A 27,253-nucleotide genomic window follows, 5' to 3' on the forward strand; every position below is an offset into this window, starting at 1 on the left:
TCATATATGATGGAATATTACTCAGCTTTAAAGAAGAATGAAATTATGGCATTTGCTGGTAAATAGTCTTAATTTTTAAGCAGTTTAGGTTCATAGCACAATTGAGCAGAAAGTAGAGTTCCCAAATATGCCTTGGCTTCCCCTAATATACAGCCCCACTCCCCCAAACTCCTACATTCAACTGGTACATTTGTCACAACTGATAAAGCTACACTGACACACAATGATCACCCCAAGTTGTCATTAGTTTGTTCCTGGAGTTGGTATTGCATTCTTAATTTGTTGTTTATGTATTCATTGCTGGCATGTAAGAATGCTGCTGTTTTCCATGGTCCTTCTGAACTAACTCGTTAGTTTTAAGAGTTATTTTGCAGATTCATAGGGGTTCTCTACTGAGACAATCAAGTTTTCTGTAAACAAGAGCAGTTCCCCCTGCCAAATCTGTATACTTTTTTACTTCCTTTTCTTGCCTTCTTGCACTGAGAACTTCTAGGGCTATACTGAATAGGAGTCACAAGAGTGTACATTTTTGCCTTCTTCCCAGTCTTAGGAGGAAAGCAATCTTTCACCACTAAGTAGCTGTAAGTTTTTGTGAATGCTCTTTATCAAGTTTTATTTTCCATTGGTTCTGTTTTTCACTTCCCTGTTTGCTTATGCCTTCTAGTGAGTAACTTGAACATTGTTTAGAATTCTGTTTTGATTTGTCCTTAATGATTTTAAGTGCATCTCCTCATGTAGCCTTTGTAGTGGTTGTTCTAGGTACTACATTATAGATACCAAACTTAATCACTGTCTCCTGCTACCAACACTATACTTGGAGCGAACTATAGAAATCTTAACCTTTCTTTATGTTCCTTTATCCTCTCCTGTATATATTTATCTTAACCATTTCTGCATATGTTTAGAACCACACCAGTTCTAATTTTTTTGCATCAACCTTCAAATAAAACTTTAAAAACTCAAGAAGAAGGGAAGTTTATTGTCTTAACCACTGTGCTTGCTCTTCCTTCCAGATTTTTTCCTTTAGTCATTCTTTTAGGGAAATTTACTGATGACAAAAAGAAAAAAGAAGAAAAAAAATGGTTGTTCCTCACTCCCCCCTGCCAGGGTCTTGATTTCCTCTTCATTCCTAATGAATATTTTCACTGAATATGGGATTCTGAGAAGACAGTGATTATAGTGCTTGAAACATGCTAATTCCTTTTGATCTCCATAGTTTCTGATGGGAAATCTGCTGTCATTCAATTGTTTTTCCATTGCCCCATGGAAAATGTTTCCCATTTCTTTCAAGACCTTTTGCCTTTAGTGTTCAGAAGTTTATGAAGTTATTTTGGTGTGACTTTCTTTGGGCTTGTTTGAGGTTGACTCGGTGGATTAGTTTCCTTCTGCTGGTATAACAAATTACTACAAACTTGCTAGTTTAAAAAAATTTAATTTATAATCTTATAGATAATGAGGTGGAAAGACCCTTGCTGCATTCTATCTGGCAGCACTAGGGAAAAATATATTTCCTTGGCTTCTACTTTTTCAGTTTCCTGGTTTGTGACCTTGTATCACACTGCCTTTTCTCCTTCTGCTTCCATTATCACATCTTCTCTGATCCTCCTTGTAAGAACTCTTGTGATTGCAGTGGACCACTCAGATAATCCAGAATATTCTCTTCAAAATATTTAAATTAATTACCTTGGAAAGTCCCTACCATGTAAGGTAATGTATTTTGGCCCCTCTGTCTTCTTTTGCAGTGACACGAATGTCAGGTCTTTAGCGTCGTCCCACAGGTCCCTGAGATCCTTTTTCTCCACTTCAGTCTATTTTTCCTGTTGTCCAGACTGGATAATTTCTATGGTTCTACCTTCTAATTTGTTGATTCTTTCCTCTGTCTTTTCTATTCTGCTATTCAACCTATCCACTGAGATTTTTATTTTGATTACTGTATTTTTTCATTCTAAGATATCCACTAAGTTCTTTATATCTTCTATTTATTTGCTGGCTTTTCTTTTTTTTATTTATATTCAGCAACATGTGCATAATTACTCAACAAAGCATTTTTATGATGGGTGCTTTAAAATTTTTAGCAGATAATTCTAACATCTTTGTCATCTTGCTATTGATGGCCCTTTTTTTCCTTTTTCTTTTTAATCCAGCTTGAGAGCTTCCTGGTTCTTGGTATAACAAGGATTTTTTTCATTGACACCTGAATTTTGGGGTTATTAGGTTTTAAGACTCTGGATCTTAACTATATAACCTATTTTAGTTGCCTTCCTCTGATAGCAACTCCAGCAAGGGAAGGGGGCAACTGTGTTATTACTGCCAGTTCAGGGCAGAATCCGGTCCCCTTTATACCTCCACTGAAGTCTGAGTGGGAGAGTCTTTCCATAAGGCCTCCATTGATACCTTCCTGCTTCCCATGTATGGTCCTCTGACATCACCCCAGAGGGAGAGGAAAAAGGTACCTCATTACTGCTGGTAACTGGGAGGGAGGAAAGACATCCAGGTTCCTCCTGTGGTCCTTGCCTCATGGAGTTGGGGGTGGAGAATTTTGTTACCATCCATTGGAATGGGACAGTCAGCTCCCAACTCAGCCATCTGTCACCATCCAGTGGGGAAGAGTGGGTTGCCTCCATTCAGCCTGGAAAGAGTAGAAGTCTAGGCTTCCCCATCAGCTCTTACTGACAGAATTGGGGCCACATTTTTTTCTGTCATTTAAAGTGTACACAAGTATATATAAAGTGTACATGAGGTCATAATTTTACAGTTATCTTCCTTTAATAGTAAACACTAAGAGATATGTAAATGTAAGTAGCTTTCATGTTGATAAAGACACTTGAAAAGAATCTAAGAGTTACTCAGATATGGTTGTCAGGCCTTAGAATAGTTCCGAGGAAATCAGGGCTCTGATTTTGTGCTCCGCATGCCAATTAGAAGCAAATGGCGATTCCTCAGGCTAGACACTAAATTCATCACATTATTGCTTAATGTAGCCATTTTCTCTTTTTTTGGGTGAACAGAAGGAAACTGCATGGTACAGTACTCAGTGGAATGTAAAGTAAGGATTAACAAGCCATTCTGGAGGATTTAGCAAAATTGAACGTCATCAACCAACTTGACTCACAGCCAATCCAGCAAAAAGCACCCTAGAAAGAAAACTAGCAGGGAAGTGACAAGTAACACAAAGAATTAACACACAGAAGCATTAAAATTGTGAAAAGGTGCACTGTGCTCAGTGATCAAGACAATCCATTACTAGAATAAGAAGAGTTCATTCTGCATTCAATACACAGTCTCAAAACAGCCCAGTGGCCCACCTGAAATCTGCTTAGGAAGAAAATAGTACATTGCCCTACCTATCTCCACTGGGGGGAGTTGTCCACCAGACAGGAATACACAGGCGTGTGTGATGACATATTTTCCCTTTATATATGAAGGGTACATGAAACATCTTTACAGAGCTAAGTAGGACAAAAGGTCCCATCTCCAGCTTCTTGAGACCTAGAAGGATAATGCTGAGTAAATTTGAGTTCTGTTTGGATGGAATAAGTCTTTCATATGCAAAACTGAATTGTTAATACAGTCAAGTAGAGCTTAGTACACAGTCAATATTTGAAGTTGTTGAATGTTTAAGACTATAGCACGCATTTTGGTCCATTATGTCTTTTTGATTTATGATCTTTTGCATGTATAATTCTAATTCTTCTAACAAGAAGATTACACTTTTTATATGGCTGGTTTATAGGTACTATTTAACAACAGAATTTTGCCTAATTTAATAATGAATATATACTCTAACTTAGAAATTAGAACTGGGAGTACTATAGAAAAGTCATCAAGTTCATTCTCTTATCTTGAGATGGGACTATGATGAAGAATTTCAGGCCTAACAAGAGTAATCCTTACTCTCACATTTGGGGATGAAGGGAAATAAATGTGCTTTTGTTTAAATGTTTATTTTTATACATGTATGCTTGATTTTATAGTGATGGAAATCCAACTCAGGGCCTGTGCATGCTATGCAAACTATCACTGAGCTATATCCCCAAGCCTTATTTATTTAATTTCTATTTAACCTGTTAATTCACGTGCTCTAACTTAAGCCTGTTTTCAAGTGTCCATATCTTCTAGTTTGCGAACAAATCATTAGTATCTTTTCCTACAATACCTGAATAATATTAAAAATACTAGAATAACCGGTTATTGAAAAGGAATTATTGGGTCACAACTCACACACTATGCATAAACATCAATTTCAGGTAAATTAAATATTAAATGTAAAAGGTGAAACCATAGAACCTTAAGAAGACAATGTAGAAAACCTCTTATGAGCTCAGTGTCAGAGCAATATCTTAAGACACAATACTAGCTACAAGCACAGAATCTACCAAATTCAGCTACATTAAAGTTAAGAGGTTCTTTGTGAACACAGTAAACAAATCACTGGATTGTATACTTTCAGAGTAAACTTCATGCCATGTGATTTGTAGTCTAGTTAAGATATTACAGGTTGAGCAACCCTAATTGGAAAACCTGAAGTCCAAAATGCTCTGACAACTGGAACTTCTTGAGCACCAACAGGATGCAGTTGGTAAAGTCAAGCAAACATTCCTGAATCCGAAAAACCCTGAAGTCTAAACACTTCTGGTCCCAAGCATTTTAGTAAGACACAAACAGTATTTGGAAAAAAAAAAAAAAAAAAAAAAGACACTCCACAAAAGAATGCAAAATCAGGCCACAAGAGAAAATATCTGAAACATAATAGCAGTGGAATATACAAAAATTCCTACATATTGAGAAGAACATTTGTAAAAAGCCCAAATAAAAAACAAGCAAAACATACAAACAAGCACTTCACAGGATTGGAATCACAAACTGCTGATTGGAAATTGGGGAAATGTAAATTGAGGCCCATAATAAGATACCATTTCTATCTATTAGACAAATAATTAAAAATACAATAATGTCACGTTATGGAGTGGATGAGGTACATTGGGAATGCTCACGTATTATTTGTGGGAGGATAAATTGATATAATCATGGTAAAAAGTTTTCTGTTGCCTGTCAAACTGAATGTGACTATAACTGATGATAAGTGATTCAACTCTTCAGTATATAACTGAAATCAGGGTTCAGCAAACCTATGGTTCACAAGCTAAGAATGATTTTTATGTTTTTAGAGTTGTTTAAAAAGAAGAGGTACAAGTAACAGAGATCATATATTCACTGCAAAGCCCAAATATTTACTACATGATCATTTATAAAGTTTTGTTTATAGAAAAGTTTTATTTGTTTGGTTTTGCTTATTCATAGCACTATGTTCATAATAGACCAAAAGAACAAACCCAAATAATCAACAAAAGATTAAATAAATCAATTGTCAAATATTTATAAAACAGAATTCTATTCAGCAATGAAAATAAACTACAGCTCTATGCAATATACTTTATTTCAAAACTAACAACAAAAGAATTGAGTCACAGGATATATGGTGCATGATTCCACTTGCTTACAGTTACTGAGATGATCAGCTAACACTCTGGGGATACATGCATGGGTAGTGAAGCTAGTTGAGTCTTGCAGCGCCAGGCACTGTGGATTTGCGGCAATAGCACCTTCAGCTGCAGAGCCACACCAGGATGTGGCAGGCACCAAGAGCTGGTGCTAAGACCCAAAGGCAATCCTATATGTTGTCCACTATGATTTTAAGAACTTGGATAGTTATAGGAAAGAGGGGGCATTTGAGGTGTCACAGGGCTCCTCACAAATATATATTAAATATCAATTAAAAAAACACTGACTTAAAGCTAAAAGAAAACATTTACTCTGATTTTAAGATATCTTTATATTGCCTAACTGCCTCACGTTTGATTAAAAATAACTCCTCCAAATCCCTTATCTCAAGAGAGGTTTGCCTCTGGGTGTGCTTCTTTGATTATGCATTATTTATTTACCAACTCCTTGCTATTAGGAGTTGAAGCAGCCTCAGTGATTTATAAGTTTAAGAAAAAATGTAGGAGACACAAATGTTGTAACAGTAGGTCATTAAAATTACAACTGGATATCAATGCTATTTTTATGATTTTTAATACCCCAGAGTCCATCACCCTCCAAAAGAGTAGCTCCTGGCACTAAAATAAGCAATCCATAATCATTACTAATGGAATTTTTTTCACCTCTGTTTTTTCCTCTAATGCATCTAATCCTATAATGTGTTCATTACTGTTATGGGCAAACAGCAAAATGACTATGATATATTTAGACGTAATCAGAGAAAACTGGCTATAGAGATTTGAAAAATAGTTGGTAAATGCTAAGATGAAAAGAAAAACAAAAGAGCCCAAATAAATATGCCTTGCCAAATTAATACTAACACATTTTAAACAAACAACCTCCACCATGAATAACACATTCAGGAAAAAAAAAAAGCTAGCTTAAGATGTCAGTAGAAAGACCCAGAAATGATAAATTCTAACAAGAGCAAAGGGAAGTTGTTATAGAAAATGTCAAAATGAAAGGCTTTAGACAAATTGAACAAGTTAATTTGTCATCCTTAAAAAGTTATATAAGCAAAGAATAATTTCTTTCTTGGCAATAATAACTGGCCTTTTGTTTAGCTTTTTGAGAAAGCATTGTGCCAAATTCTTATTGTGTTCACCCTTGTACTTCAATATGCCAGATAATTTTTACAAGTTGAGATTTATCAAATTTTATCAAAAACTGCAAAAGATCTGAGATTTTATCCAATTTGTAATCTAACAAGTTGACCTGCATGTTTTCATGGATGCTGGAAGACGACACAAGATTCCTGGATCTGAGACAAAGGTTATAATTACCCATGGCATGGCAAATAGTGTGAGTCTTATGTTCAGTCATTTCTGCTGTGCTGTAGTATGCTGTGCATGCAGTATACTTGTATCACAACTGAAGAACCCTGAGTTAAGGGTACCTGAATTGCTGGTAATGGAGCCTTGCACTGAAGGGAGACAATATTGCATTAGGGAGTAAATAAACATATCCTTTGTTTTGGAGAGAAACACTATCTCTGTCTTCTACAGCTATTCACATCACAATATCCTTGAAAAGAGAGATTGGAACAAAAAGATCACTACTGCTTCTGCTTGCAAGACATATAGAAATGTAAAGAAAACATGGAGAAGGTCTCCCAATATTCTCATTTTAAAGCAAAAACAAACCTGTGAAGACTTCGATAGAAATTGCATTGTAGTTACATATTAACCTGGAGAGATTCCAATACTGAATCTCTCAATCTGTGAAATAGTATTATCTTTCCATTTACCTAGTTATCTTATGTGATTCAATAGTTCTATAATTTTCTTCACAAAGGTAAGATATATTCTAGTTTCTGTTGCTAATTAAATGTTATTTTTACAGTTCTAAAACAATTAACTGATTCTCCTGGTATATAGGATACATTGAGGATATATCCTGCAATCTTTCTAAACTCTCAGTAACTTGTCAAATTCCCTTTGCTTTATCAATCAATAGCATTCTACAAATATCCAGTGATTACTTTACTACATTTTCTTGGGGTGGACTATAAAATAGGAAAACATCCATGGAGTTCTGTGTGCTAGGCATTATATTGATGCTTTCTATAGAGTAGCTCTTTTATTTCTCAAAAAGATTTTATGAGACAAATTTTGTTACCTAGATGAAGACAATGAAACAGGATATTTAACTTGACCAAAACGGCAAATATTTGATTGGTTACTACAGACTAGATTCAATGCTTGATACTAGGGAAATAAATATTAAGATGCAATGTCTGTCTTCAAGGAACCCCAAGAGGAGAAAGAGAAACCACTAGCCAGTCAACTACAATGGAGTATGAAAGACTCCTTAAAGGGATACAAGACAGCCTTCTGGAAATGCAAATGAGGGATGTCTAGACCAGATAGGGCTGAGGCTATTGGACAGTCAGGATTGGCTTCTCAGACAAAAGGGCATCCGTAGAGTGAAGCAGGAGTTAGTTGAGGAACTCAAGGGAATGGCCTATGCAAACCCTCAGGCCACATTTGAGAAACCCTAAGTTATGTAACTAGAACACAGAATACTTAGGAGATTATGAGATACTAGGCTGATTGACCATCAGGGACTTGATCACTAAAGACTCTGTAGCCTCATGCTAAGGAGTTAGAACTCTTCCTGGAGACCATGTTCAGGAAAAAAAAAAAAAAAAAAAAAAAAAAAAACACCTAGGTTTTAAAGAATTACATGAACAAAATGGCGTTGTAGAAAATTCTCTCTGGCACAGAATAGAACAGACCTTGGGTCACATCTGGCAGAATAGAGAATAGCTAGGAGACTTTAAAAATAATATAGGACCACATGTCTTCCAGATGATGACAGAGGAATTTCAAATTAAAAGGCAGAAGCAAGATTTAGCAGATAGAGAGTGCAGACTTCAAAGAATAAAGAGGCATCAGAGCGATTTCCTGTTTAATTTGTGGAGTCTACTGAATGGGTGATGGTAAGTGAGACAAAGACTACAGTAAGAGATCAAATGTGGCAGAAGGAAGCACATGTGGCAGATCAATGTCAGGTTTTTGTCCATGCTGAGTTGGAATATCATACAGCAAGTATTCACTTCATGTAAGGCACTTCATGTAAGCTTCCAAAAGAAGCTCCAAACTTAATTATTTTACTCTATGATCTAGTAAAAAAATACACATTTGTGAATAAATAATCAGGATTTTTAAGTGCTAGAGTCCATGAAAACTTTAGCAATCAGTCAACAGTGAATTTTATCAACTGGTTTTACAATAGTTGTATCCTAGGTCACAGAATAAAGATAACACCCTGACGATACTAGTTTGGACATCTGCTTGAATCAAAATAAATTACTTATGCATATTAAAAAGACAATATCACTTTCTCTAATGAGGTTTCAAGGAGAAGGATATTTATTCTGAATATTATTTCATCATTAAATATCTTAAGCATGACAAATCCATAGAATGTATCTTGGAGAGAAGGGGATTCTAAATATCAACCACCTATAATAATCAAATGCTGATGTCCCTCTACAGATCTACCAATATTAGCCTTCTCCAAAATTTTACACCTCATCATGGAACTGATGTGACAAACAGTATCACACTTTGTTAGTTAAGTTCATCATGAGCAGCATGCTTCTGCTCACATCACATAGAAAAACACACTGAAAATAATTTCTCATATCATCCCAGTCTAATCATTGTGACAGAAGAAAGATATTCTCTGAATTTTGAGGAGGAAAGAAAAAGGAAAATCATCTGTCCAGTAAAGTCATGTATCACTTTACCTAAGTCAGATGGACATGTGATCTGATTTATATATTGCATTCTTAAATCCTCAACTGATCTCAAAACTCATGCCTATTTCTTGTGCTGTTGAGCCTCTGAGGAGCAATCTCAGCAAAACACAGGTAGGAAGGCAGGGATGACACTTCTAGTGTATTTCCCTTTCGAAACCAACCAAAAAGCTTCCAGTCTGCAGGAATGAGGTGAGGGATACCACCCCTTTAAGTAGATTCCCTCTCTTACAAAGTGGAAATTGTGGGGCCTTAATGATACACACTGGTGTGCTTGAAAAATACTTTGGTTTCAATAAATGTTTAAAGAATGAGGCCCCAAAGACATATAACAGCTGGCCCCCCAAATCCATGGGTTCTGAATTCATGGATTCAATCTGCTTTGGATGGAAAATATTTGGGGGGGGAAAAACCTACAACTGTACTGAATTTGTACATACTTTTTTCCTGTCATTATTCCCAAATAATATAGCATAATAATTATTTATATAGCATTTACATTGTATTAGGTATTAAGTTGCTGAGGGCCTTGCTAAACTGCTGAAGTTGGCCTGGCACTTACAATCCTCCTGCCTCAGCCTCCCACATACCTGGGATTACAGATTACATACGTGCCACCACATCTGGCTTACTATCTCATTTTAGATAAAGGCCTTGAGCATCCTTGGATTTGGAGATCCGCAGGGACTCCTGGAATCTATCCTCTACATATATCAAGGGGTGACTCTTCTGAAAACAACAAGAAGAAGCAGAGAAAACAGAATATCAACAGTACACAGACAGTCATTTTGACACCATCAAAACCAGCTGTACAAAACCAGAACTAACTATATACCTGACCCAACTCTATCCCAGGAAAGACATGTTGCCCTCAATTGAGTCAGGAATCAAGGATGCTGGTAGCCCCTGAGAACACTATCTAGCAATTCATTTTAAAAAGGTCTAAGACTGGTCATAATGTCTAGAAATAGGTGAATATCCATAACAAATGGCATAATGATATTTCTGTACATTACACAATACATTCTGGAACATATCTACCTGTTTCCAGATTTTGTGGACAAATGATATAATCAGCACATAAATGCTTCCACTACAGTCGTGAAGCCTATCTTTTATCTGTGCAAGTCTACTGTTCTTAAAAGTGGCTAGCCATTTACAGTTTTCTTTTCCTCTCAAGATTATCACTCCAGTTCCTCTTTCACTTAGGCACAAATGCAGGCACAGATGAGGCACGTGTTGCTTTCAGGATATGATCTGTATGCAATACCCCCAGAGGTGACCCTGAATCCACCCTCAGTGATGAGATTGAGGCTGACCAATCTGGACAATCAGCCCCTCACAGTAGCAACAGAATTTGATCACCAGTGATGAAAATCACCTAGGAAAGAGAGTTCATCTAATGTTCTGCAACAAGCAAAGCAGCCATCTATGCTGTGACCATCATGGTGAGGCACCCAGACAAAAAGGCCCACCTCTCCCCTGCCAATTCCGTAGGACATAACAGCCAAGCTTCAGGGGGAAAAAAGAGACCCTTCATCACTTCTCATTTAAGCTGGGTTTGTGCCAGAGAGAGATAATTCACAGCCTGGACCCTGCCGGAAGCAGGGGTTGGTGTTCTAGAGGACATTAAGATGTAGCTCATTGCAATCTTCCCTGGCCCCTTAAGGTCACCAAACAGAACATGTGGTGGGAATGATGCAGGGTGGGTGGGTTGCACTGAAGAATCCTTTCTTTTCTTTTCTTCTTTTGTGCACAGCTGGTGATTGAAGCCAGGGTCTTGTACATGGTAGGCAGGTATTCTAGCACTGAGTCACATCACCAGGAGAATCCTTTCTTGCCTTATGGATGTTCTTTTTACCTATTCCCTAGGAGGGACACCTTCCTTAAACACACACACACACACACACACACACACACTCTCTCTCTCTCTCTCTCTCTTATGATGAAATTAAATCTTCCAGATAAATAAATTTAACACCCTATCCACAGAAGAAAATTGAGCTGGAACATCCTTCACACATTTGGATGGGGGCAGGCAGGTAATTTACTGAAGCAAATGTGTTTTCGAGACAGGTTTTTAAACAAGATTTCTAATTATTAGTATGCTTTTCACTCAGCAACCCTCCTCCACCTCTTCAACATCATTTCCACAACTCTTGGTTCAAGAGCCACTTAAGAAATAAATGATTCATGGCAACAGAAAGCATGATAATTCTCTGTGATATATAAAGGTTGGGTTTCTAGGTCTACGGGTGATAAAACATGCTACCCTTTTCCCTGCTCAACTCCTTTTTAAAAAAAAAAAGGTAAAAGGAGACTCAGAAAGACCAATAAAGATCAAGTATCTTTTTTGAATATAGATATTTACCCCTAGGACTTAAAATTCTAGCTTTGAGGAACAAAATTAAAACTTTTCTCAGAAAAAAGAAATGTCAACAAAAATGAACATTTCTGGTTCTTCCCATGATGGGATGTACTGAGTCCTGAATGTGAGAGATGGATCATGATCATGCATTAAGACACATGAGCCCACAGAGGTTTTCTGAAGGTTGCAGGGCTGTTCTTACTATTTTCACACAGGCAGGACTATCCACAAAATGGGGCAAATTGTTTTGCCAGCCGTAACATACACCAGCTGTGTAACCTTGGGCCAGATGCTTAATCACACTGAGCCTGCCGCCTAATCTGTAACCTAGGAAAAATAAGCCTCTCTCACAAGGTTCTGGTGAGATTTAAACGGGATGTTAAAATTAAATGGGATATTAAAGTAAAGGTACAATCTTTATTTACAATATTCCTCAAAGATTGGTCCATGGACCTCCTACATCAGACTCATCTGGAGGTTCAGTGAAGTACTGGATCCCACTCCATGTCATTCAATGAAGATGGGGTCAGGAAATCATCATTTTCAACAAGCATTTTAACCAGTGAATTAAGGCTGGTGTACTCACCAGCTGTGAGTCCCAATCTGGGTTTAAGCAGAGGACAAAAGAGGAGTCCAAGATCAGCATTTTAGTAGTATCAGGTCGGCATCCTGCCTTCTCTACCCTGGCTGGGAGGCCCAGCATCCCTCTCTGGTTCCAATTTACCTTGTATGCTACTACCCAAGTGGGCCTCATTAAATACAAAGTTGGCCAGGAAACAGGCTCCCTGCTTCAGGGTGCAGGTATCCATTAATTCTCTGCCCCACTGGCGTCCTCTGACTATCTGGGTCGACTCTGTCCAGGCTGATACCAATTCCAGCTAGCCCTGTTGTCGCATTCACATCTCATCTTAAATGTGAATCTCCCCAGGAAGATCTTACCTAATGGCCCTGTCATTCCTGGTGACATAAATATATTTTATTCTCTAGAACCTAACACCTGATGATACTCCCTTATTTATGTGGTTGTATTTTCCCAGGGGAATTAAGAGTAGATAGTCTGTTAGCTTCTGCATCTACTACCTATCATGGTGCCTGGCACACAGGAGACCCTCAATAAACATTCTGAATGCATGAACACGTTAGATAGCTATTGGTCCGCACTACCACCAACAGAGGCAACATTCTCACTACAGGCCTGAGGGCTGGCAGGTAGAAAAGCTGCATTTCTTACCACCTAACAGGACAACTGCAGACCACAGTCTGCTTTATGCAATATCTGTGCTCCAGGAAAACAGACACATAAATAAAATTTCTGTAAACTGACTGCATGAAATTAAAAAATAGTGGCATTTAAAAAATTCCTATGGAAAAGCAGTTTGTAAAATAAAGCATTTCTTTACATTTTTTGAACAGCTGGATTGTCACAGAATTTTCACTCAGATTTCCTTGTCCTTAACATAAAAATCATCTCACTTAAAGTTTCCTATTTATTAATAAAATTATCATCTTTGGAACAAAAAGCCTGTGAATAATAGTGCAGTGGGGTCCAGAGAGTATTGTAAAACTGCCCATGTTCTAACTATTTGCAGCTTCTTAAGAAATTGTGTCCTGCTTTCTGGAAAAAGCAGAGACTTTCTGAGCACAGAAACCTAGAGGAGACACTTCCTAAAGAAGGTCATGCAAATTAATCTCTGCCCAACTCCTGGACTTGTTAATGAAGGATGTTTGAGACTGTCTGTGTATTGGGAACAGAAGAAAACTATGATTAGGGAAGATGGTTCAATTTTGGTAATGGCCTCCCTTCCCACCAACTCAGAAAAATATTCTATACACGAGTTCCCCAGGAGACTCTGCCTCCATTTTTACTACAAGTGAAAAATGAAGAGAAAGGAGCTGGGGTTGTGGCTCAGCAGCAGGCAGAGCACCCGCCTCACATGCTTCAGGCCCTGGGTTCCATCGCCAGCACCACTGAAAGGAAGAAAAAAAAAAAAAAAAAAAAGAAAGAAAGAAAGAAAAGAAAAGAAAAATCTCCACTTGAGAACTTGAACTTGCTCCTGTCATTGTGGCTACCAAGTATCAGTGAACTAACAGCAGATGAGCAGGGTAGACCACATGGTTTATAGTGTATAACATAAAATGGAAATACTAGGTTGCAAGGGAGGAAAATCAGGATCCAGGTAGCCAACTTGAAGAGATAAGTACAGGCTTCACTCGGAACGGTTTCTTGCCTGCTGAGGCCACAAAGATGCCTGGGATGTACTGAGAATATAAGCCCAAGGGGGAGAAGTCACACCAGATGTCACTTCCCAGAACCCACTCTCCTGAGCTGAAATTGAAAGTAAACAGAAAAATGAGGGAGTATTTTTGTTTGCTTAGGTTTCCTCCCATCCTTTTTCAAAATTCCCTGCTACTCCTTCCACACTCCTCTCATATCTATAGCACACAGGTGTTGTACCCTGTACCCTGGTTGTTATCAGCACTGTCTGCTTCCTCCAGGGAGTTTTCAAAAAACGATCAAGGTCAATCCCCTCCAATCTCCCCCCAACGAGCCCCAGGCACTTTACTCAGATTACTGGGGGTGGTCCCGGACATGAGTAAGTTTTAAACCTCCCCAATGAAGCTTCAAGTGCAGCCAGCAGGGAGAACCATGGCTCTCAAGAGCATCACCAGACATGAGGTGGCGGTGATGGTGGAGGGTGTATTCAAATGAGGAATAGCGTGGTGTTCACAAGGTGAGGCTCCTGTGGGTTGCCAACATTTTAACGACAGGAAATGTGGTAATAAGAAGAAATGTGTGCACATTCAGGAAGACACTTGATAAGAGAAGACAGGTGCAACAGGAAAGCAGGACAAGTTCAGCTCTTTCAAGTTGGGAGGTAGGAGAGAAAATGATGCTTGTGAGGAGTTTTAAGACCTGTACAGAAACCACTGGCTGATATTGGAGCAAGAGGTGGCCACACACTGAGACACCCAAGAACAAAATTTGCCAAGTCTATGAATAGGGAAGGTAGGGTCCATAGCTCCACAACCAAACTGCAGTGACTCAACCTCTCTTCATACTGATGGTTCACTTTCAGACAGGTATTTGGATGGCACACTTGAAGCAATTAAGAATTTTAAAAAGGGGCCTGGGGTTGTGGCTCAGTGGTAGAGCACTTGCCTAGCATGTGTGAGGCACTGGGTTCCATGCTCAGCACCACATACAAATAAATAAAATAAAGGTACAGTGTCCATCTATAACTAAAAAAAAGAATTTAATAAAAGAAAGAAAATAAAATACTGTCAGGCATGGTGGTGCACACCTGTAATCCCAGCTACTTGGGAGGCTGAGGCAGGAGGATCTCAAGTTTAAAACCAGTCCAGGCAATAAAAACAAAAAAATTAAAAAGACTGGGGTGTAGTTCAATGATAGAGTGATTTCCTAGCATGGGCCAGTTACTGAGTTCAATCCCAGTAACAAAAAAATTTAAAAAATAAAAAATAAAAAACATTCTGGATTTACTACCTTACTCCCTGGTTTGAACTTTAGCATCATACTGCTCTTTTTGCGGGGGTACAGGGGATTGAACTTAGAAGCACTCAACCACTGAGCCACATCCCCAGCCCTATTTTGTATTTATTTAGAGACAGGGTCTCACTGAGTTGCATAGCAACTTTGCCATTGCTGAGGCTGGCTTTGATCTCTCGATCCTCCTGAGCCATGGAGATTACATGTGTGTGCCACCACGCCTGGCTCATACCACCCATTAATAACTTACTACTGCCTTGAACATGCACCCAGTCCTTGGAAGGCAACCTTATTCCATGTTCCTATATCTGTTAAATTTGTCTCTGATGTAATACCACAATCTTTCTGCTAATTTGCAGAATTCAGGTTCCTTGTTCATATATGGAACCCAAAATCTGTAACACGTCCTGTCTCAGAATTACTGCCATCAGAGAATGCTTATTCACTCATAACAAAAGCAAATTTTACACACGAATCAAACTATTTATTCACATTCACAACTGGTTGAGAGCAAGGCTGGAAAACTAGTGAACTGTGCCACTGCCAAATAGGTATAGTTTCCTGCGTATGACCACTGGAATTTAGAAATTAACACAGATGCAAAATTTACAAAAGATGCATGAGGCTTACTGAGTACCATTAGGGCAATTATTTTAAATGACCATATAAAACTTAACACTTTGGAACATGTCTTCACTGTCTTGCTTTGAACCACCGTCCTACTTCTGAGATGCACGTCCACTAAAGGACACCACATTGTTCTCAACGTGTCCTTATTTTTCTTGAACTCTAAGTATCTTTATTTATCTCAAAAAAATCTACCCTAATGATTCTCTTCCTGGTTTTCATCTTTTTCTACAGCTGTTTTGTGATAGGTATGTGAGTCACCAAGCACAAGTCCAGGGCTACTCAGAATGAAATTGGCATTGTTTCCTTTGGATTTTTCTCCAAGGATATATTTTGATCCAACAAAACCATCTTATTCTTTTAGGTTGCTGGTCCTGAAGTGGATGAAATGGCTATAATCCAGGCCGATGGCAGGGAGGTGAAACCACAAACCGCAAACCTGGCTGGCTAGAACAGGTCCATACCTGGCCTCCATCCACCAAACGGAACAGCTGACTTGGCATTTTGTCAAGTCTGATGGGAAGTTGTCACTATAAAAAAGCAAGGAAAACCCATCCATGGCTAAATTACATCAAGTGGGTATGAAGCAGAGGAAATCTGAGAGAAGCTGGAAAGAGGAGGAACAATTCACTAGATGTAATATTTTGGGATGCATTGAGACTCTCACAAATCTTTATCTGTAATTTTGAAATGCAAAAATTTCTGAAAACTGGAGTTTTTACTTTGCCACAAAATGAAGCTACTCCCCAAACTGACTTGAATTGTCATGCAGTTATTTATATTTTCTCTTCCCAACTAGATGTAAATATTCACCAACTTGGTTACCAAAACAACTATGTGTTTTCCGGACACTGATAAACACCATACTAGCTGTATTATCTTGCTCAAAGTTGGATTCTGAGACATTTGGCCCCAGGATGGTGGGCCTGTACACAACTCCCAGACAGACAAGTTCTCCAGATCTGATTCTTTAATACTTTCCTCACATTTTGCAGGTATCACCTGACCTCAGCTCTTAAAGATTTCTACAATATTAGTAGAGTAGAAGGAATGTCACTACTGACACAGGAAACGAAGCAGGAAAAAGCTGAGAAAGGCACACCATTCACTCTTTAATGTGACATGTACTGCATTAAACATCCGCTTATCATCTCCTCTGCTGTGTTTCTCAGTATAATGAAGGGTATCCATGCCTGTATTACCGCATGGGTATGCCACAGATAGTGTAAAAAATAAAAATGTGACACTGATCTTGAAAAAGATACCAAACTACATCCTACCAGTAGAAATTAATGAAAGGTTCAGAGATTTTCTAAAAGGCAAATGTCTAGAGACAGACAGGAAGTGGGACAGAAAATGGAAAGTTAGTGGCTGCCTGGGGTTGGCAGTGGGAAGGAGGATCAACCCCAGTCAAGCATGAGGGATCTTTCTGAGGAAGGAAAAGTCCTAAAACTGAACTGTCGCATCTGTTACCTAGTTCTGCAAGTTTAATAAGCATCATGAGTTGTGTAGTTAAAAGATGAAACTTTCATGACATATAAATTACACTTCAATAAAGATGTTCAAAACCAATAACTTAAATTTATAAAGTAACACTTTTCATGTCAATACCTCCTCTTCTTTTCTGACATTTTAAATTAAAACCAGTTGAAACTGGAAGAGAAAAAAATGGTAAGGGGGATCTATTCCTGACTGCCAAGGGAAAATGAGAAATTTCACACATGAAGGTCTAATACTCCATCGAGACAGAGAACATGATCCCTTCCAGATATTTTCCTAAAATTAGACAATGCAATTTAAATTATTTTTATTTCAACATGCCATGCATGCCTCTAATTACAGTATACATGATAGTGAATAATAGTATTTTATTACCAGTCATTCTTGCAAAGAAAGTGCTTACTTCTGAGGGCAAGAACTCTGTCACCGTCTTCATTGTATTCTCAGAACTTAGTAGGTGTTTATTATGTTATTATATTGAACACAATGATTTCTTCACCAGAACCATTTCTCACATTTCCACTTGCATGAAAAACATAAAGTGAATCAAACTAACTTTTCCCATCTTCGGAACAGAGTCTCTCAACCTCAGCCCTATGGACATTTTGGCCCAGAAAATTCTCTGTGGTGCAGGCCTGTTTTGTACATTGCAGAATACAAAAAGTTTTGACTAGTAGGTGAGGATTCTCTGACCACAGGTGTTGGCATATTACGGGGAGAAGAAAAGGAGAAAAATTCTTTTTATTCTCCATGTAACTGTGAAGATGTGAAAGGTTTATTCTCATCCAAGGCTGACAGTTTTCAGGATGTGTGGAGCTGTGAAAATACATAAGAGAAGGGTCCAAATGCCAAACGGCCTGTGGCTATAAACAGTTTGTGAGAAGTGTGTTCATTGCCAGCACTGGGTTGTTTATTATGAATTGTATCTAGGAGAACAATTTCGAAAAAGCTATTGAATATTTATTAAAAGGAAAGATCTCTAAGAATTCAGGTCTTGACATGCTACTATTAGCAAATAACTTAGTTGGAGAGGTTAAGAACTGCAGAGACAAAAACCATTAACTCAGGTGTAAGTTTAATATATCAGTGTTTTGTTTTTCTCAAAGACCAGAGTGTTTAGTAATCCTCTTCCAAAGAACTCAGCACAAAGCCTGAAAAGCTGTTATCCATATTGTATCCTTTCAATAAGTCTCCAAACTTTCTGTCTCAATTCTTCTTTGGAAATATTAAGCATTTTACACTAAGGTTCAAGTTCAAGATACACATTTTAGGCAAAGTGACCAATAATAAAACTAAGGAAAAATGTTCTTAGCACTATACAAATATGTACAAATATTTATGAGTATTCATGAAGTATTACTTCAAGCACCTTTTTTTTAATTTAGCAAAACAAAGGAGTAAGCGTCTAACCTCATTGCCAACAATGAAAGCCCTACAAGCAACACCATCTGACTTTCAATTACCCCTATATTTCTTATCACTCTTTCTCATATAAAAGAAAGTTATAGTAGATAGCTATATCAATTCCTAACACTGAATAGGAAGCAAATCTTTTAAAATTCTGTTCATAAAATATTTATATTTTGCCCTGTGTCCTTGTTGGTAAACATAAATAGGGGTAGGAATGAAATATTGAGCATGTAATTCCTAAATCCACTAAAAGAAAGAACATACACAATATGCAAAATAACTCTATTCAATCAAACTGTACACATAATTACAGTATTCAAATTACATTACTAATCTAGACATGTCCTATCATGTCAAGTATACGTGAACATAAAATGAATAAAATTCAAAAGGAATAAGAAAAAAAGACATCAAGAAGATTTAACTCTTCTTATTTAGGAAATGAAAACTCCTAGGACCTGATATTAAAATATGAAATCATGGAAAGATTAGTAGGAAATGCAGCTTTATTGTTCTTCTTGGTGAGTACTAAATACAGTAGTGTCAAATCACCTGAACAGACATCTAACTCTACATCCTGGATTATCATATTTGCATTTGGATGAAATTGGAACACATGAGGCATGAAATGGGCAAATTAATCTTCATTTTGCTTCATTTGAGTTTCCTGATATATTAGTATAAAGTACAATAAAATCACATATAAAATACTGTATTGCTTTACATTGTTATTTAAATTTTCATATACCTACATTGTAATTCCTCAGGTACACTGGACTAAAGCTGTGTAATGATAATTACCAAAACTAAGCTTAACATTTTATAAAACTTTTTAAAATTTATAAATGTATCACTATTTTAAAAAATCTGCACCACCAACAAAAGACCAATCATCGAATGTCACAAATGCGTAAGTCCCTTTGAATTCAACTTTTCCTACTGAAGCTAAAATGTAAAATTGGTACCATGAAGCTTGAAATTGAGATTTAGGGATAAGCATTGGCACCAGAGCTTTGCTACTTGCTAGAAATTACTTTCATCTAGAAATTGCCATTTAGCAGCCTCCTAGATATTTTTTGTGAAATAAAAAACGGCAGCATCATAAACTTTTGCCAATGGCCATAACATTCCATGTACATTTCATGATTCCAACATTATTGCATGTTAATAATTAAAATTTGCTTTACTAACAAAATTAGGGAAATCAAAATTTTAGACTGTCAAATCAAAATACAAAGTATGAAACTAAAATAAACTTTAGATTTATCCTGCATCATTTTACACCTCTTATGAAAAAGACAATTGCTTTAAGACTTTGGCACTAAATGGGTAACCTAATAGCTGCTTTGGTGAGACAAAGAAAGTTGCATTATTCAATATATTTGGAGAATTCAAGAATATTATAAAAGAAAAACCAGTAAGTTGAATTTAATTTGATTTTTATCTTATATACATGGACACACTGAATGCTTCTTACATCTAATAGTCATTACAAAATAAATTTTTACTGCATCACAAACAGCAAGTTTAACTACAATACTTTTTGACAGTTTAAAATACTGAATCCTCATTTTTTTTTATACTCAGATGTTTTTTTAAAATCAGCACCAACAACAGATAACGAAAGAAAAAGATGTTCATTTTGTGAAACAGCAGATTTTCCCCCGTTCTAATTTAATCACATATATTTGCATAAATAACCTGTGGCCCATGAAATATAGAAATTGTAGCCAATACAGTTTCTACTGTTGGTGCTTAAACATCCACCCACTCGTTTTTCTTTAGTAGCTAATCACCAAGAGATAGGAAATGCATGAACATGGGATTTGAGGTCAGAATGCCTCATTTTGGGTCCGAGGAGCTCAGCCACTTGCTAACCATGTATGTTCACTCAGTCATCTTAACCCTGAATCTTAGTTTCCTCATCTATACAATGGAAGTAATTATACCTTTAAGTCAAAATGGGAGGACAAAATATTTAAGGACTGAAAGGCAGGATACCAATTAAAACACATACTATTATTATTTCCATCATTGCTAAATAGTTCAGTTTGTCTATGAAACAATGAAGTAGTTTTATAAGACAAGTAAAATGATATGATATTGTACTCAATGTACCTCAAATAATCCAATGAGCCAAAAGACACATTCATAATCTATAAAAGAATTGGTCCAAAGGTCCAAATCTTCTAAAGACCCCATGGCCAGGATAAAAGCTTAGGTTTTACAAGCTGTCAAATAATGTGTCATGTATCACTTTCCCTTTCAATGTGCTCATGGATACAGTAAGGACATGCCTGTGTGAATGCCCGTAATCCCAGCGGTTCAGGAGGCTGAAGCATGAGGACAGCAAGTACAAAGCAACCTCAGCAAAAGTGAGGTGTTAAGCAACTCAGTGAGACCCTGTCTCTAAATAAAATGCAACATAGGGCTGGGGATGTGGCTCAGTGGTCGAGTGTCCCTGTGTTCAATCCCCGGTATCCCACCCCCACAAAAAAAAGATAAGCCTGCTTTGGAGAACCCAGCACTTTATGCACCAAGAAAGTTGTTCTGTTCTTCCCATGTTCCCAAGTGCCTATGTACTGCTGTCAACAAAGGAGAAAAATGAAAGGAAAAGAAAAACAAGAAATGACAAGTCTATCTATAAGCAGCTTAGGATCCAGGATCATGCTTTATTCATGATTTGATTTCTTTCCCTGCACCTCACCCCACTCACTTTCCACATAGTAGGTCTTAATATTTGACAGAAACTGAAAGCTAACAGAGAACTATTACCTGCAACCATGACCCATGCAAGGTAAGAGTCAGGCCCAACCCTCTGCTCTCTGGGCTTTTTCTTTGTATTTCATTTCCTTTGTCACTGGGCTCCCATTCAATCAAGCACTTCACTCTGCTTTGCCGCTGGCTTCTGCCACTTTGTGTCCAAGCCCTTGTCAAAAACTCCGCTCACTTAATATTACTCTCCCATCCCCTTTTCTCCTGCCTGCCACCTTGGCTCATCTGGTTTTTTAAAATTTTTTATTCCACACATTCTCCCAGGCAGATCACAACCTCACAACAATTTTAAATACACAGAGGACTTGCAAACCTCCACCTGCATCTCAGCCTCTGCCTTGCATCCCAGAACCACAGGGTTGTACAACTGTCATCGGAACCTCCAGCCTTGATGCCTCACACTGTTATAAATCCACAACTGGTCATCTTCCCCTTTGAACTGGTCCATCCTCTATATTTACTGTTATCACCAATGGCACCTCTGTCTCTTCATTACCCAAGTTAGGCTCCTGGGTGTCATCCTTAAATTCACCATTCCTTTCTTGCTTCTCTGCCTCTCCCAAATGTCCCCACCCTTATCCAGTTGAATTTTGACTTTCAATCTGCACTAGGCTTTAATAGCTATTTTCCATGGCTTCCTTTTTGTGTTCTCTACCTGTGCAACACGCCCAGGGGAGTATTCTAAAAGAACCACCACAAGAGTAAAGGTCCTCTACAAGACCAACTATGGCCGACAAGACCCTCTGTGAAGTGGTTCTGGTCTCTGCTCTCCAATTCCAGACACACCCACCATGTTAACAGGCCTCAGCCACCGGGAATGAGCAGCTCTCAAAAACACACTGCTCGGTTTGGTGCCTTCCTTGCACTGAAGTTCCTGTTCCTCTGCTCTGGTGATTTCTCCCAGTCCACTCCCACCCTCAGCCATGTGGTACCCTGTTCCTGACTCTTCCAGATTCAGACCAAGCCCTGCTTCCTAGGGGAAGTCCTGTCTTTGAAGTCAGGTACCTCTGACAGAGCCTGCTACCCAGTGCCTCCTTCACCCATGAGTTGGAGATTCCAGAGGGTGCAGAGAGAGATTTGTTTGTGCTTAAGTTCTCATCTCTCACAGTGCCTGGTATCCTATCAATACACATCTGGTGAATATATAAATGAATAAATATCACCCAACTAAATTTGTCTCAAACACAGCCAAGCTGTTAGTGATTATGTGTGAATCAGAGGTTCACAGCTGTCCTGTGGTGTCAGGTAAAAAAAATAATAAGTCCATTCTGGTTGCAATTCCCAAGTGCTGAATACAGAAGGTATGGTATACCCTTGTGTATAGCTATGTTGGTTACTGGCTTTTTAATTTTAATTAAAAATTTTATTTGGATTCTATCCCTAGCACAAAAAATTATTGTGTTGTGGTTTTATTGCCTCTGGTTTATAACAAGTGCTGCCTCAACATTAATGTTTCCCAACAGCTTCAGCATGTTCAACCACAACGGGGGCGATGGAGCAATGAGTTAGAGGTGAAGGGACGGAGTGGGCGGAGGCCACATTAACAGTAATGGCTACAGTGAAACCAGATGCCTGAAGAGTCATCTGATCACCCTTCATTCCTCAGAGAATAAATTCACATAAAAGCTTACATATTTAGTCCTGAGTCTCTCCAGCCAAAGACGGCAGATGACAGCAATGCTGAGTTAGTCACACCTTTTGGTGCTTTGAGGAAATCGAGTGAAACTGATCATTTGCAAATGAATACAGGATATAGTATGTAGGAACTGGGTCATCTGGAGACCTATGAAATTGGAGAGGAAGGTACAAAGCTGCCAGTGATTAATTCTAAAACATTTTTTTTTTCTTTTTACTTGCTCGCCCCATAAAGTTTATAGGGGTTTTAAGTGCTTTGTATTTTAAGTAAGGACAGGACAAATTCCCCTGACCTCTGCAATAAACAGATTACATTTGGCAAAATGCATTTTAAAATAAGTTTTTAATCACTTACTGGTTTGAAAATTGTACAAGCCTATAACATCAGAATGGGAGTAGAGGAAACAACAATGATATGCCAAAATATTATAATGATAATAGTTACTTCATAATTCAAACCTCAGGGGATATGAAGAACTTACTGAACAAATGTTGGGTTCAGCGTGAAATCAAGAAAAAACAGAAGTGGGGTAAGCGTTTTGAAAATATTACAGCATAGTTTGAATTTTCTCTTTTTACTCTCCATTTGGAATGGAGTTAAAGGCTATACGTAGCCACAGGAGATTGATGTGAAGTTCTTGTTAGCCATATGTATGCATTTCCTCTAAAAACCATAGTCTCCTTGTGAGTGACAGATGACACTGATGTAGTAATGTAGTACTTCAATGACAAGTTACTACTGATGCTTTTTTTAGATTTAAATAAACTTTTTTTTTAATGCTACCCGAGAAAAATCTCAGGCCTCTCCACTTCTCCCTTCTTTAATAAGAATGGTGCAAGCATCTGCTCCCAAACAGATAAAGTGAACATGCAGTTCCACTGTGTTCACATCAGCTGAAGTGTCTGTGCTTCCTATTTCACAAAATGAACACGTGGTTTCTTTTTGGAGCACTTGCATGAACTAAGCTTAAGCTCTTCCTCTACAAAGATGTGGAGATGATACTTCCTGAGCTGTCAATTCCAGATGTTGGCTATGGGCCAGAAAGTTTTGGAAAGAATAACATAGCATACCCATACAATATCATAAAGCTCAAGACCAGAGGCAGTAGAACGTTGTATCTGGTGGACCAGTTTTGTCAGAAAGCTCTGGGTTCCACTTTTTATTATGAAAATCACTCATGTGGCCTAGGACAAATGTCCTGACCTTTCTAGACCTCAGTTTCCTCTTCTGCAGAAGACAAGAAGGTAACCACCACACCAGGTTATTGTGAGGATGAAGAGAAATACTGTATATAATGTTGCTAGCATGGAAACCAGCACATGATAAGTGTTCCCTGTTAGCTATTCATTCCAATTCTTATCCAGAAGGGCCAACCAGTAAGGGCTGGGAATAGGATCAGATAAATCATTCTCAGAGCTGTCTTCCTACCCCATACAAAAGAACTCTGCAATCACCTAGTTCTGAGGCACACTCTTCCAGATGACATATGAACTGCTTCCTTGTACAATCAGAAACTTGTATGACCCTCAGCATATTTCTCACAATGTGTGATGTAAGAGCTCTAAAATATCAGCTCCCTACTCCTTATACCACAAATGAAATTCCAAGTAGCAGATATAATTGGGGAGAGAAAATGCTCTCCATTCACTTATATCCACATTAAAACAAGTTTGCATTTCTTATGAAATGAAAGCTAAAGTAAGCTGAGTGTCAGAAGAAAAGTTATTTACAGATTTAAACGTGGCCACAGATAACCCACTAAATAACACAGACAGGAAATAAATCAACTACATGTAAATCTGAAGAATTAACGAATAAATCATGGATTTAGCTCAAGTCACAGAAGTAAGTGCTCAAGGGAGACTTTTACTCTAGAAAAACCCAGAGCAGAGGAACATTTGAAATATGACTATTGACTGAGCCGAGGGGAGTATCTGTTCTCTGAAAAGGAGGGCTAAAATTGAAGTAAAAGCTATTTCGGAGAGATGTGAGATGACTCAGTTGGCAGCAAGGGCTCTCTTTGGCACAATGCAACTGGCTGTGTCCCCAGGCACAGGGAAGCAGCCTACTGGAAGCTCACTCCTGGGGAGTTCTGATCTTAAAAAAAGAAAGCCACTTTGAACATCTGTCTTAAACTACCTTCCAGCGGTAGATATATTAGCTAAGAGGTTTCATTAAACAGCAAACTCATCTGGGAGCAGGCTGTTGCCTATGTACTTGTACAACAAATAGATTTTAATATCTAGAAAATAAAGATTTACCGAAGTCCAGAACCCTAACATCTGGGTGATGATCTAAGAAAGCCAAAAAATACTGTGACCTCTCAATTGTAGGAGAGAAGTTCAATGGGTTATGGAGACTTTTAGTCCAGATCACATAGGATCCCTGAAACTGTTTCCAATGTCACTGAAATTGAGGTCAAGAGGAAGCAGGCATATTTCTGTGAAGGAGAAGTTATTCCCATTTCTGAACATACAGTAGGAGGCAAAGTGCAAAGCCTTCTTTCTGCCCAACGGGAGTTCTCTCATGGGAACTGAATTTATGCTCAGGGATGATGCCATTCGTGGATTGATTATTGCTGCTTTTGGTGTTTTACTTGACTGTGTGGATCACTATAGTTATGTGTGTGGGCAGGAAACAAAACAGAAGGTAACAACCTCCAGTGTGAACTGCAATATCAGACCAATTATTTTTTGACTCTGACGATATGAATGGGGAGGGAGAGCAAAAGACACCACTTCTAATTGGCGAAGTAAATACAGCTCACCTGGCATCTCTCCTGTACACAAGAAAGTATGCAACCAGGGCAGGGTATTTGACAATAATTATGATGCTAATAATAGCTCCCAGTCATGGAGAACTGGGTTATGGGGGCATTTTGCATACTTTAAGCTTAAATCTCCTCATCTGTAAATTGAATATAGTAATGCACTTATTTTGTTTGTAACTGGAAGCAGAAAGGTCAAAAAGAACATAGTTTCAAACAGATATGGGTTAAAATGTCAGCTCCAACCTCTGCTATTTGATCTCACTGAACTTCAGTTTCCTCATCCTTAATGTGAAGATGAAATAAACAATCTCATAGGCCTACAGTGAAGGATTGAGAGGGACACTAAGTTAAACACCAGCTGGTATTGGTATGATTAGTAGGTGCCAAATCAATATTTATATCTTCTATTTTGTTGTACCTGTAAACTTCTGTTGCACCAACAGACATTCAATGTCTACAATATCCAAAGATTCACTTCCTTTCATAACAGGGATAATTTTATCCAGGGGAAACAATATGCCAGACACTGACTCAACAGCTTTACATGTATAAACTCCTTTGATCCTCACCACAATCCAGTGAGGTGAGTACTACTGTTATTCCCATTTTACAGATATGGACATTGAGGCATATTGAGGGATTATGTAACTTTCCCAGATTCAAACAGACGGTACCAGTGCTGGCAGTCTGGCCTCATACACTGTCCTCCTAACCATAATGCAACAGTTCTTTTTGGGTCAGCCTGTGTGAGATTGAATGCAATCTCTTACAGGTAAGCACTTGGATATTCTCATGAACTACTAACTTTTCAAAATTTGAAGTAACATTTTCATATTTTCTAAGAATTCTTAACATAAAAACTACACTTTAAATAAAGTATTTATAACTAGTTCATCTTGTTTTGTATATTGCACAAATAAATGCACTCTCTCTAGATTACCCAAATAAATCTTACATTAATATATACCCTGAAGTTATGGTCTAAACAAAGACTTCAAGTCCAAATTCACAAACAGATGTATATATACATATTTCTTTGTCTCTCCCTATGTATGTATATGTGGATGTGCGTATACATATACATACACACATACCCATACTCATATGTATTTCAGGGAAGTGTTAATGGGATCTATTCTGTTAAACTAATGATTTCTATAAATATTCCAACTATTCCCCTTATTTCCGATATTCACTATCTAATAGCCAGCGCACAGTGTGATATGGTATTTCAAAGTATTCCTTTTACAAATTTAATCAACTCAAGTATTAAACATCAATGATGATAATCTATTGCTCTGCTTAAAAGGAATCTCTAGGGGACAGCTGAGAAATAAAGGTTAAAGATTTCTATC

General features: G+C 37.9%; 2 protein-coding genes across 2 annotated transcripts in view; one reads left to right on the forward strand and one right to left on the reverse strand.

Annotated features, from left to right (window-relative positions):
* PAG1 (phosphoprotein membrane anchor with glycosphingolipid microdomains 1) overlaps positions 1-27,253 on the reverse strand; it is a 128,762-nt gene that overhangs the window by 100,231 nt on the left and 1,278 nt on the right.
* LOC306665236 (uncharacterized protein) overlaps positions 21,501-27,253 on the forward strand; it is a gene marked incomplete at both ends in the record, with an annotated part of 31,788 nt that continues 26,035 nt past the window's right edge. The window contains 2 exons of the mRNA XM_079146581.1: positions 21,501-21,514; positions 22,273-22,420. Of these exons, the coding sequence (XP_079002707.1) occupies positions 21,501-21,514; positions 22,273-22,420 (162 nt within the window). The remainder of the gene's footprint in view (positions 21,515-22,272; positions 22,421-27,253) is intronic.

Source organism: Sciurus vulgaris (assembly GCF_902686455.1).
Source record: "Sciurus vulgaris genome assembly, chromosome: 1".
NCBI lineage: Eukaryota > Metazoa > Chordata > Mammalia > Rodentia > Sciuridae > Sciurus > Sciurus vulgaris.